The 13,157-nt window shown below is 33.0% G+C and overlaps 1 protein-coding gene and 1 long non-coding RNA gene across 3 annotated transcripts; one reads left to right on the forward strand and one right to left on the reverse strand.

Moving 5' to 3' along the window:
• Positions 1-3,037: 3,037 nt before the first annotated feature.
• LOC106412467 (SNF1-related protein kinase regulatory subunit gamma-like PV42b) lies at positions 3,038-4,685 on the reverse strand. 2 transcript variants are annotated; one of them, XM_013853382.3, is made up of 5 exons: positions 4,440-4,685; positions 4,076-4,365; positions 3,770-4,013; positions 3,574-3,678; positions 3,038-3,489 (listed from the first exon to the last, which is right to left on the reverse strand). In XM_013853382.3, the coding sequence occupies exons 1-5, from the start codon at positions 4,668-4,670 to the stop codon at positions 3,172-3,174; spliced, it is 1,188 nt and encodes a 395-aa protein (XP_013708836.2). In that variant the 5' UTR covers positions 4,671-4,685; the 3' UTR covers positions 3,038-3,171. The 2 variants fall into 2 exon arrangements, with proteins under 2 accessions (XP_013708836.2, XP_048592442.1); XM_048736485.1 differs by having other exon boundaries at positions 4,076-4,645.
• On the forward strand, positions 4,674-5,554 carry LOC125576425. The gene is made up of 2 exons (XR_007314780.1): positions 4,674-4,994; positions 5,184-5,554. It is a non-coding gene; the product is annotated as an uncharacterized LOC125576425 (long non-coding RNA).
• Positions 5,555-13,157: the final 7,603 nt, after the last annotated feature.

Here is a 13,157-nt window from a genome sequence, read left to right on the forward strand (position 1 = left end):
TCATATCCAATGAAAGAGAGTTTACCATACATTAATACAAATGTAGAATGTGGTTAGAAATTTTAAAAGAACACTAAAGATTATAGGCTTCAGCATATAAAGCATTTACCAAAATCCAATATTTTTGTAAGGGTTAACACATAGATTTTAAGAAAATTTCAAAAAATATGACAATATTGTTTTAATGCATAGTCGCATATTTCACTTACATATGATGATGTTGAAAGAGGTTTAGAGCATTTGTTGTCTCCGTTTTTCAAGAAAATAGCGTTTTTATAGTGGTTATTCCTCGATTTAATGAGTATTATGAAGTTTTACTAAATTAGTTGATATAATATTAGAATAATTCTCATATACCATGAAAGAGAGTTTAGAATACATTAATACAAATGTAGAATGTGGTCAGAAGTTTTAAAACAACACTAAAGATTATAGGATTCAATATATAAAAAATTTACCAAATTTCAATAACTTTTACTAAAGATTATAGGCTTCATTATAGGCTTCAATACATAGATTTTGAGAAAATTTCAAAATTATGACAATATTGTTTTAATGCATAGTTGCATCCTGCACTAACATATGATAATGTTAAAAGAGGTTTACAGCCTTTGATGTCTCCATTTTTTCAAGAAAATAACGATTTAATAGTGGTTATTCCACCGATTTAGGGAGTATTATGAAATTTTCCTAAATTAATTGATACAAAACTAAAATGATTCTCATATACCATGAAAGAGAGTTTAGCATACATTAATACAAATGTAGAATGTGGTCAGAAATTTTAAAATAACACTAAATATTATAGACTTCAGTATTAAATAATTTACCAAAATTTAATATTTTTGTAAGGGTTAATACATAGATTTTGAGAAAATTTCAAAAAATATGACAATATTGTTTTAATGCATAGTTGCATCCTGCACTAACATATGATGATGTTGAAAGAGGTTTGGAGCTTTTGCTGTCACCGTTTTACAAGAAAATAGCGATTTTATAGTGGTTATTGCTCGATTTAAGGAGTATTATAAAGTTTTACTAAATTAATTGATAAATAATTATAATATTTCCCATATACAATGAAAGAGAGTTTAATATACATTAAAACAAATGTCAAATGTGGTCAGAAATTTTCAAATAACTCTAAAGATTATAAGTTTCAGTATGTAAAGAATTTACCAAAATTCAATATTTTTGTAGGATTAACACATAGATTTTGAGAAAATTTCAAAAAATATGAAAATATTGTTTTAATGCATAGTTGCATCCTGAACTAACACATGATGATGTTGAAAGAGGTTTGAAGCCTTTGTTATCTCTGTTTTACAAAAAAATAGCGGTTTCATAGTGGTTGTTCCCCAATTTAAGGAGTATTATGAAGTTTTACTAAATTAATTGATAAAAAATTATAATGATTTCCATATACCATGAAAGAGAGTTTAGCATACATTAATACAAACGTAGAATGTGGTCAGAATTTTAAAACAACACTAAAGATTTTATGCTTCAGTATATAAAAAAATTACCAAAATTCAATATTTTGTAGGGGTTAACACATAGATTTTGAGAAAATTTCAAAAAATATGACAATATTGTTTTAATGTATAGTTGCATCCTGCACTAACATATGATGATATTGAAAGAGGTTTGGAGCCTTTGTTGTCTCCGTTTTTCAAGAAAATAGCGATTTTATAGTGGTTATTGCTCGATTTAAGGAGTATTATGAAGTTTTACTAAATTATCTGATAAAAAATTATAATGATTCACATATACCATGAAAGAGAGTTTAGCATACATTAATACAAATGGAGAATGTGGTCAGAAATTTTAAAACAACACTAAAGATTATAGACTTCATTATATAAAGAATTTACCAAAATTCAATATTTTTGTAGGGATAGTTAACACATGGATTTTGAAAAAAATTCAAAAAATATGACAATATTGTTTTAATGCATAGTTGCATTCTGCACTTACATATGATGATGTTGAAAGAGGTTTGTAGCCTTTGTTTTCTCTGTTATTCAAAAAAATAACGATTTTATAGTGGTTATTCCTCGATTTAAGGAGTATTATGAAGTTCTATTAAATTAATTGATAAAAAAATTATAATGATTCCCATATACCATGAAAGAGACTTAAGTAAACATTAATACAAATGTAGAATATGGTCAGAAATTTTAAAACAACACCAAAGATTATAGGCTTTAGTATATCAAGAATTTAACACACTGATTTTGAAAAAAACTCAAAAATATGATAATATTGTTTTAATGCATAGTTGCTTCCTGCACTAACATGATGTTGAAAGAGGTTTGGAACCTTTGCTATTTTCGTTTTTCAAGAAAATAGCGATTCTATAGTGGTTATTCCTCGATTTAAGAAGTATTATGAAGTTTTACTAAATTTATTGATAAAAAATTATAATGATTCTTATATACCATGAAAGAGAGTTTAGCATAAGCTTCAATATATAAAGAATTTACCAAAATTCAATATTTTTGTACAGATACGTAAATTTTGAAAAAATTTCAAAAAATATGACAATATTATTTTAATATATAGTTACATCCTATCCTAACATATGAAAACTAGATTAAGATTCACAGCTTGCACGGAATGAACATCTTACAAATTTACTTGTATATATTAAATATTCGTTTTTTTTATGTCACAAGAGTTTTCATTGATAACATTGAAAGGATACTTGGTGAAACACTTAAACCGACGGAATACATAGAAATCCCCGGAAGCTAAACCCATAAAAGGGAAACTAAAACCCAAACACAAGAGTGTCATATCAACATCCAGAAACTACACCAAACTCCTATAATCCTTTGAAAACCCAGAAGCAAACCCTCGAAGGATAAAAGAATAAAGACTCAATAATCTATGACTAGTCGGAACTAAGCACGATAACAAGCAACGCAGCAGGCAACTTCGCGAAAGTTTGAAATGATGGAAGGTCCCGTCGAGCGATAGCGTCTCCGTCAAGCAGCAAGACTCGTTATTCCTCGCTTTGATTCCGAACAAACAATCATTCTTAATGGGTTAACTAGATTGATAAAACATGCTAGTACATAGAAAAAAAGAAGTAGAAGTGTGGAAGTTGTTCTTGAAAGGAAAACAAATAAAAGTAGATTGCAATAATAGAAGAAGAGAAAGACGAAATTAGGAGGTAGAGATAGCGGCTCGGACTGCAGCGATAATGTCAGTAAGAGAAACGAGACCTTGCAGCCCATCGTTCTTGTCCACGACCCAAACTCTGTGTACACGTCTCGTGGTGGCCATACGGATCACTTGAACCAAGGTAGATGTCACGTGACATGTCACGAGCTCCCTCGCAGGTGCTGATGCGAACAAAGGGGTTCTTGGTATGTTCTCGGCGAATTCAAGCGCGTTTAATGGCAACCAAGAACGCAACGTGGCTAAATGACATCCCTTCAGATCACTCGCCGAGAAAGTCCCCACCACCCTCCGGTTTTTCCCCTGCACCAGAGACATATATATATATATATATATTCTTCAGATACATACTTAGATAGGTAGAAATGTGTAAGAAGAATCACGTACGTCCACGAGCTGTGTATGATCCTCTTCATCGCTGGAGGATTCAACGATAGGCACGGCGTTTAGCATTGCCATACTCATGCATTTAACTGCATCTTTTACTCTGGCCTGTAAAACAGAGGATTTTCGTTTGGTCCTCCTACGAATATTATAATGATTGGTTTAAATTGATGAAACTTCTTTAACTTAATTAATTTACCTTGCTAGTGATGGCTAAAACGTTGTCGTTTACAGCGGAGAGGTCAGTGACAGTGCAGGAGAGGATAGCTTGGAGATGGGATGATTGGTCGAGGAAGAAGGAGACTAGATCCATCTGAGTCAGCATTGTGTAAGCAGAGGCTGACTCTACCAACTCAGGTCCTGAGGTATTCTCTACGTTACTGTCCAATGGAACCAATACTCTGTGTATTCCTTTGCTCAGAATCTCCATACAATCCATTATGCTGTATTTCATCATCAATTGATATCATTTCCATTTATATCACCAGGCATGCATATTCATTACCTGGTATTGGGGTTGAGAGACCATAAGCTTCGACCCTCAGGGCAATGACCAATGACAGAAGAGACATGAGCAGCCATTTTCTTATCAAGCCCATTCTCTTCCTCCTCTTCGGCGATGTGAGCCACAACATCCAGCATTGTCACCATTCCTATGTACTGTTTCTTTGCCCTTCCGGTCTCTTTGTCCGACTCAACTATCATGGATCCTCCAGCCCCCAACCACTGCCCTGGTACCGCAGCCACGGGCACCGCTCTTACTCGGTTTGCCATCGGTTTGATACAAAACAACGACTTTGGTGTTAATAGCTTTCTTGTTCAACCGGTCAGTCATGCAACAAAAAGAATATGATTTAAGCATGCTTTACCATGGCGTTTAAGGCGTCTGCTAGAGTGGCGTTATCCGGAACTTCGATGAGCCGCAGCTTGTCCACCGTCAGATCTTTGACCGTGAAATCAATCAGACGGCTAGGATTGAGCCGGTTTGAAGACTGCATGGCATGAAGGTTTTGTGTTCGGGTGAGAAGACAGACGAAGGGCTTGAAATTAAAGCTTAGTCGAAGAAGAAACTGGGATGAGGCTGATAAACTAGTCATCATTCTTAGAGATGTCAAACTGGGTACTGTCCCGCGGGCCTGGCCCAGAAGGGTTTGTTGCGGGGCGGGTATGGGCCTAGGGATTCATGACCCGCAAAAAAGCGGGCCTTGCGGGACTGGGCTTGTTTGATACCGGGTCTAAAGCGGGACGGCCCGCATCAACCGCGGGAAGGCCCACATGTACCGCATCTAGATGCTTCGTCGTTTCCGTTGCCCTTTCACCTGAAAATGAAAAGTTTAATATCTACTGAAATGACCATTGCAGATGTGTCGTCTCTTCTTGTTAAGGAGGAGACTGCATTCCCTTTGAGACAAGACTCTTCACTAGTGAGTTCTCATTCTTTGTGTACAAGTCAGTAATTGTACCAACCGAAGAACACATCCTTGCTTCATGTTCTGTTTTTTATTGTCTAAAGCGGGTCTGTTTGTGTTCATTGTTATGTCTTTGATTCACTGTATCTTTGCTTTCATTTAACAACAGTGTTGACCTTAAGCATTTTTTCTTTTTGGTTTCAGATTCCAGGAGAACCCAATATATCTTATATAGCCTCTGTTCCCTGGAGAGACTAGAGTTGATCAATTGGTGGAGATCATTAAGGCAATAAAACGATTGTGGTTTTTGTTTTCTTTCCTGTTAGATTCTCAGAGTTTGTCTCTGACATGTAGTTCTTATATATTCTATGAATTGTCTCTGATTTGTCTTCTTTTTTTTGTTTGTGTTTTGAGTGCCAGCACCATCGCCATTTGTAGTCTAAAGTCGATCTTTGTGTTTTAACTTAGTTAAGAAGTTGTTGTGATCAAAGAGAACATGTGTTGTGGCTCTTTGATGATTCTGTTTATGTATAAACAATCAAATTATCTATTTATTTTGTTGAATTAAAAAATAACCCACAATCTCAGATCACTTCATTTAGTTGTTATTCATCAGGTCCAAGATCTTTCATTGAAGTCACTAGCCAAAAACTACTTTTAATTTGTTGGATTATTACATTTCAAAATGTAAGAGTTTTGAAGCTTAAATCATCTTACCATGGTTTTAGATTACCTCCTTCATCATCAGTCCTTGGAGGTTTTCAAAAATGTACTTCATTCTTCATATTCTACATGCTGCACTCCTTTCGCGTCCAGCCCGCGGGATGGCTTGTAAGGGACTGTGCACTTGGGCGGTACGGGATCGGGCCGACCTTTTGGAGACCGCAGCCCGCGCGGGACGGACCCGCCTGGACCCGCGAGATGACAAGCCCGCAGCGGTACGGGACGGGACGGGACGGACCAACCTGTTTGACATCTCTAATCATTCTTTTATTTCATGACTCATAGTTACCATTCTATAATGGCACGTAGTTAGCCATTTACATGTGGCATCTGCTCACAGACCACGCGTCCCTCTGCTTGAGATTCCAGCCACTCGGAACACTTCCAGTGGAGATATCTTGTATGACGTTTCTGTGAATATAAATAAAAATCAGAAGGGAAGAGAGAGATTGAAGAGAGTATTTCAAAGTAGAACCTCCAAAAGATGTTTCTTAGCCAAAATATCTTATAAAATAGTAATTCAAAAATCAAAAAGCAGGAGAAAAGTACAAATACTTTAGAACTTGTATCTTAAATAACATGTTTTAAAAACCTCTTTATATGCTAATAAGACACACCTCTCTATATGCTAATAAGACACATGTCATGCTTTAATGATTAACTAGATCTCGACCCGCGCAACCGCGCGGATTTTGTTTTCATTTATTTTTATATAAACATTTTGTTTTCAATTATAAATTGATATATATTATAATATATATATATATATATGTCTATCAATTTTTAAAACATGATCTATTTTCAAAATAAAAAATGCTATTTTGGTGATTTTAGTTTTTGAGATCTATTTTTGTGATAAAAACTGAAAAAAATATCTATTTGAGAGAATTGCCCATAAAAATAAAAAAATAATATTTTTTTTATGTTTTCTAATTATATTTTTTCAAGTTCAAACTTTTTTTTAAATTCTATTTTGAATTGTTTTTTCAAAATTTCTTTTTGAAAATCGAAAATTATTTTAGAAACTAATTTAAAAAAATTTATTTTTTAAAGTAGGTTTTTATATATTTATTAGAATCTTAAATTTCACGTTTCAAAAATCTACCCCACCCTTCAACTGTAAACTCTAAGTCTAGATTAGTTAACCCTAGGGTTATAAATGTTTTTTACCTTTCATTAAAAGTATATGTAAAAGTGGTTAGTGTAAACATGAAACAATTGTAAATCCTAAGTCTAGATTAGTTAACCCTAGAGTTATAAATGTTTTTTACCGTTCATTAAAAATAAATGTAAAAGTGGTTAGTGTAAACATGAAAAATGATATTATGAATGTGATATTTTTGAACCATATTTTTAAATGAATATATGTATATCATTTTCATTTTAAGAATGTTATAGTTTACATGTTTATTATCTTAAAACCAAATTTATAATATCATTTTTAATTGTAACTTTTTACTATATATTTATTCCTTTAGATTTGTGTTTGAATATTAGATGAATACAAAATATTTAATTTAACAAATATGTAAATTATTTTGTATTTAACTCGTTATTGAATATTTACATGTAATAACCTCTTTCGGATTATAGGTAATAAAAGTAAATAATTATTAATTTTAGTAACATATTTGTATTTTTATGCAATGATTCCATATTCATATACATTAATATTTAAACACTTAGTATTAGTTATTTATAAATATGTAAAATAAACTATTGAATATTAAATAAATAATATTGATACATGTTTTTAGTATGTTAGGTTTGAAAGTATATTATTGAAGCAGTCATAAGTATCTCACAAACGCATCAGTTTATAATCGTTCTACCCGTCGTACAAATCTCTTAATAATGTTTATAATCGTAACTATTTGTATCCACAAACGCGTGCAACTGATGCGGTCATGTCCTTGATTCAAACATTTATACTATTAAGAATGGACTTGATATAAATATGAGTACACATCTATGTTCCTCGTTTACGTATCTATATGTATATAGAAAATCATGAAAGAATATATTTTGAACAGATTTGTTTTTTGTTTTTGGAACAGATTTTCCTTGAACTATAATTTTAGGTATATTTTTTTTGTAACTAACTATAATTTTAGGTTTCTACTTAACGGAATGAAATCACGTGATACATAGAATATACGTACAAACAAATTTTTTTAAAATAAAAAAAAATCGTAAACGATATTTGCTTAGATTCAAAGTTATTGTTTCGAAAGATATGGAGGATTTATTTCAAAAGATATGGCTTATAATTAATTGACTTTTAAATGTAGGACATAATTTTTTTTTTGTGGCCAATAAATTATGATATATATATATATATATATATATATATATATATATATATATATATATATATATATATATCCGATTTTAGTATTCACCATCTTCATCTTCTCCAAATGCTTACTGCGTTTAGTTTATAACATCAATGGTTAATGAATTGAGGCACATCATGGTGTAAATATGAACCTGACAATACATAGAAGAAACATGTCAAAGGCTAACAACCCAAGAAATTTTTTTTTACAACCCAAGAAACTTGTGGATGCTGTAAATATTAATCGATGTTGTTTATGTTCATAGAAGTCTGTTTAACGCAGATGTGTGGAAAACAGGAAAATGACAAAAACATGAATTAGATGTTGTGCAAATATGACGTGTGTTCGTTTATTTTGTATTGACTAAAACATAATACACGACTTTTGGTGTATATGAATAAATACAATACATTTATACATTCACTAACAGTTGTTTATAATATGGGGTTTAACGTAATAATAACATTAATAATACAATTAAATGTAATGAAACTCTAGTGATGGACTGATGGTCCATTTTCTAAAAAATCACACATGAATCAAGGTTGTGACTTCTGTTTTAATATATAAGATTTTGTTGTGAAAATTAAAAGTTAGATACAATAATAATAAACATCAAAGATAATAGTATTTTATTGTTAACATACTCAAATAATGCGACCATCCCCATTATTAAAATTGCTCAAAGAACCAATAAAATAGCTAAATTATATTAAAATATTAATCTTTTTTTTCTGAGAATTCTTCTAGTCATATGCAATAAGAGCACCATTGACCTAACACCCATAATGTAGGTGCTTAAACTTTTTTTTTTTTTCGACTAATTTTTTTTCAAAAAATAGACCAATCGCAGACTGCCACATATCAGTGAAGCCTGAAAACAATGCACGCAACAGTGCTTAAATAGACTGCAGAAGAGCTGTTACTTAAAATTTTGTGGGTCCTATTCTAAAACTCACCTACTATTATATTATTTTTTGTTAACACCCTCCCTCCATAAACACTTGGGTTAAAAGATGCCCTAGGTTGCTCTAACAACGTAACGATTTAAGATTCACAATAACTCTAGTCAGTTTTCTCAAATGTTCAGTATCATCGTTATCTGATTTTCTCATGCAAGACAAATACACACCTATGAAGGATTTGCATATATGCATGCAAGAATTTATTTTTAAAGATGTTAAGATTTACGGATATTGCATAATGTATCACAGTAAACCTCTCTTTCTGATTTGCAAGTCAGAATGCAGGAAGTTACAAAACATAGTAAAACAACTGAGTGCTTATTAGTGTCAACCAAAGCTTTCCTCGCGATCTCCCTCGGCTATGTCAGCCTCTTCCATGTTGCTAAAAATGAGTGGGTCGATGCTCTTCGTCATAGTACTCCTTTAGGTATCCACATTTGACGCTGTATTTCATGTCACCGAGTGCTTCGCCCCCATAAAACATGTAGTTCCACGATCCCTTTTCAAGAACCTATCACAACAAACATTTGTCAAAATCCCATTTTCTAACGTTATATCGTTAAGGACAAAGCAGAACTATGTACTGTTGTTCCCCTTACCATGTAAAACCCGAGGAAACGGTCACTCAACAGCATCCGAGCCTTTTCGTAATGGGTGGGAAAGTAACCGTGAGGATTTCTGCATGTGTCCTTGTTGAGGTGTCCTCATTCATATCCGGTTTGCACATCAGATTTCTATTTTTAAGTGAAGTTCCATTGCAAAAACTTCTGTCTAAAAATATAATACATTACTTTTATGTTTTTTGTCAACATATCTTATTTTTATCTAATCAGGATATGTAGTTAAATTTGAATACCAAAAGAGAAATTATATCACTAAGATAATGACACATGTAATGTTAGAGCAACCTTAACAACCCCACTTTAGGTTTCTAAAAAAATAAAAAATAAAAATTTAATAAGTTGTGTTTAAATAATTAAATACATTTTACTTTTGAAAATAAAAAAAATAAAAAACATTTGACATTTAATTATCAGGTGGGTTCTCCCAAAGTACTTTGCTGAATATTATTTCTCAGTTTCTCTTTCGTATTTTAATTTTTTTAGTTATTTATAATCATTAAAATTTTGGTGATAACTAACTGTTAGAGTTGCTCTTGGATCATTCTCAAAGGTTAATATACCAAAAATAAGTTTTTATTTATTTAATAATAATATATTGATATTGTTTAATTTTGTGATTTAAATTTCTTTTATAAAAAAGAAACAAACCATTCAAAATCAAAAACGTTTTAAAAAGCTGGGCTTTACAGGGCTTTCTCTCTCCTCTCTGTTATCTCTTCCAAATTTTTCACAGAGATGGATGATTGAGAAAGCCAAGAATGGTCTCTCTCTCTTTTCTTTTCTTTATCCTTCAGAGAGAGAGGTTCAGTCAAGCTGGCCGGAGTTGTTACCGGTGCTTGACTCCCGACGTTCGGGCTATGCCTCTGGCAAGTGGTGGCTCCCAAAGCACCGTCTTGGCCGGCTTCTGACTCCGGCAAGTGGGTGGTTCTCATAACACAATCTTGTCCGGCAACGACTCTGGCAAACAATGGCTTCTACAGCACCGTTTGGCCGGTAAATTTAGTGAATCATCGTCATCTCCGGTGATTTCTCTAGTATAGTTCGGAATTGTCCGAATTAGTTTTTAGTTTTTTCCTTTCGTTAATCATCGTTTTCTTTGCTTTTCCATGGAGTTTTGTTTGTGTTGCGTTTTTAATGTTGGATAGCTTCATCCTCATCCCCATTTTAATGGGTCGATTCATCTTCATGCTTACACTTATCTTTAAAGATGGATTTTGCTGAATTGTTCGGATCTGAGCTATCTCTGTGTTTCTTCCCTTCGCGATGCAATTGAAACTCATTCTCTTAAAGCGATGATTGGTACTGGCTCAACCGTATCTGGGTTTGTGGCCTTTGAAGCTTTCGTTTATGGTTGTTTCCGTTATCGGAGCTTCCGTGTCCGGCGACGAAATCTTGATCGGTAAATCTCATCCTTGCCTCGTGTCCCTTCACGCACCAGCGTCTTCACACGTGGCATAGAGCTGTCGAACTTTTGGCGTTTTTCCGTTTGGGCCTCGTCTAGTCTGGGCTTTGTGTGCCCCTTTGTAATTGGGTTTGGGTCTCCGTTTGAGACTTTCTTTATAAATGGGTTTGGGCTCTTTTAGAGCTTTTTATAATAATAAAGAGATGACAAAAAAAAAACGTTTCAAAAAATATCTACACGAATTCTCATGAGTCATAGTAAGAGAAATGGTTCTTAACTGTATATGTACTTTTCTTTATATATTTATTATTTTATCTTTTGGATATCCACTTAAAACCTACTGGTAGAGATGCTTTTAGTATTTCAATGGATTTTATAAGTTTTTATATGAGAACCCTCATCATATTTTCAGTAGAGATACTCTAGAAAATTGATATGACTGATAGATCTCTGCAGGTGGGTCTAATATTCTCACTGACCTGTGTGTAGCACTGTGACATAAAAATAAAGAGCATTGTACAGAAACATGCACTATCTGTGAAAACAGTAAAAACGCGAGGAAGTGGGGGATCTTTGATTCTTAATGTGACTAGAGTTGATGTCATTGTTAGAGGAGAGAGCACAGAGTCATATGTTCATGTCCCTCTCTTTCAGCTCGTTATATCTACTTTTTTCCCTTCTAATAAAAAAGAAAGAAGAAAAATTGTGAACTAAAGAGTCAAGGGGAAATTTTGGGTAGTGATTGCCCTCCCAAGATTTGGTGTCCTTCTCTGTCTCTTTTGAAATTAACTGCACTAAAGATATTTGCGAGGTTAGCATTCCTTTGTCTTTTTTTTTTCAAACTTCACCAGCTTTTTAACAGCTGCTTTTGGATTTTTTTGTTACTCTAAGTTAAACGTGTTTAGGCAACGAACTTTCATTTGATGATACATTTCAACTACTTTCAAACCAAATCTTTCAAGATCCAGAAAAAAATAGCCAATCAGACCTCCCACTAATCCTACGAGGATCTAACCTCTACGAGTGGATGTGAGTAGGCCACATATTTATCTGTTTTTATATTCCCCTCTGGCCTTTTGAAGTACCATTGTGAGTGCTGTCATTTTATCAAGATAAGAGTGTCATAGTAGATGAAATCATAAAAGCATATTTGGTTCACATCTGACTGATTTTGATCATGATTTTGCTTCTTTGTCTGTTTCAGATATATTTCTTTGAATCCTGTTGCTCAATATACGACGGAAAGTTTTCTAAAAGTAGTACAATTATATGGATTTATACTCTCATAGGTGGCTAACAAAATAATTCAATTATTTCCTTTGCGTGTAATCCTTTTGGGTTATCTTTTGTTAAAATAAACAAGTCCTACCTATGGGATTATTGGGAAATAATTATGGGGAAAAACAAACGAGTGGTTGTTAATGGTGATGTAATCTCTTATCACTTTGATAGGGTGAGAACTTTGTAATAGTGCGGAGCTGAAAACGACAAACGGAATATCTACCAAATATCTAAGTGCAACCAATCTATTTATTCTGATGACATATAATACAAAATTAATTGAAACAATTTGCTTATAAAACGGCCTAGATAGAGACCATTAACATGGACCTCCACGCAATATATAATGTACTAAACATGCAAATAAAATTTGGTATTGTTCCACTTATACTATAATGTACTATAACAAAGTAATGATTACAAAAAGAAACAAAAAAAAACTAAAGACGAGAAGTGGGAAGAGAAGAAAATATGTACAGAAACAGTGAGCAGGTGTGCGGTTCAACAGTCGGAAATAGCCCCTCGTACGTACGTTTCGATCTTCCCTACTCTCGAGTGGGTCCTTCTCTTTCACCTTCTTATTAAACCAGTCCGGTAACTCTTTTTATTTTGGTGTTAAACAACTCTATTATTAAATCAAATTTAAAAAAAAAACTGGTGTTCTTCACAATTTTGCATTGAAGGATGAGTATAACCTATGCTCTGATACCATGAAAGATGAGTAGAGTCCCTGTTTGGAATCGTTCTATTTACAGGCTATTAATAGCCTAAGTCGTTACACAATATCAGGATCTATTATATATTAACAAGATTCTAGCTACCCAATAATATTTCTACCAAATTTG

Source organism: Brassica napus, chromosome A7, assembly GCF_020379485.1.
Source record: "Brassica napus cultivar Da-Ae chromosome A7, Da-Ae, whole genome shotgun sequence".
Lineage (NCBI taxonomy): Eukaryota > Viridiplantae > Streptophyta > Magnoliopsida > Brassicales > Brassicaceae > Brassica > Brassica napus.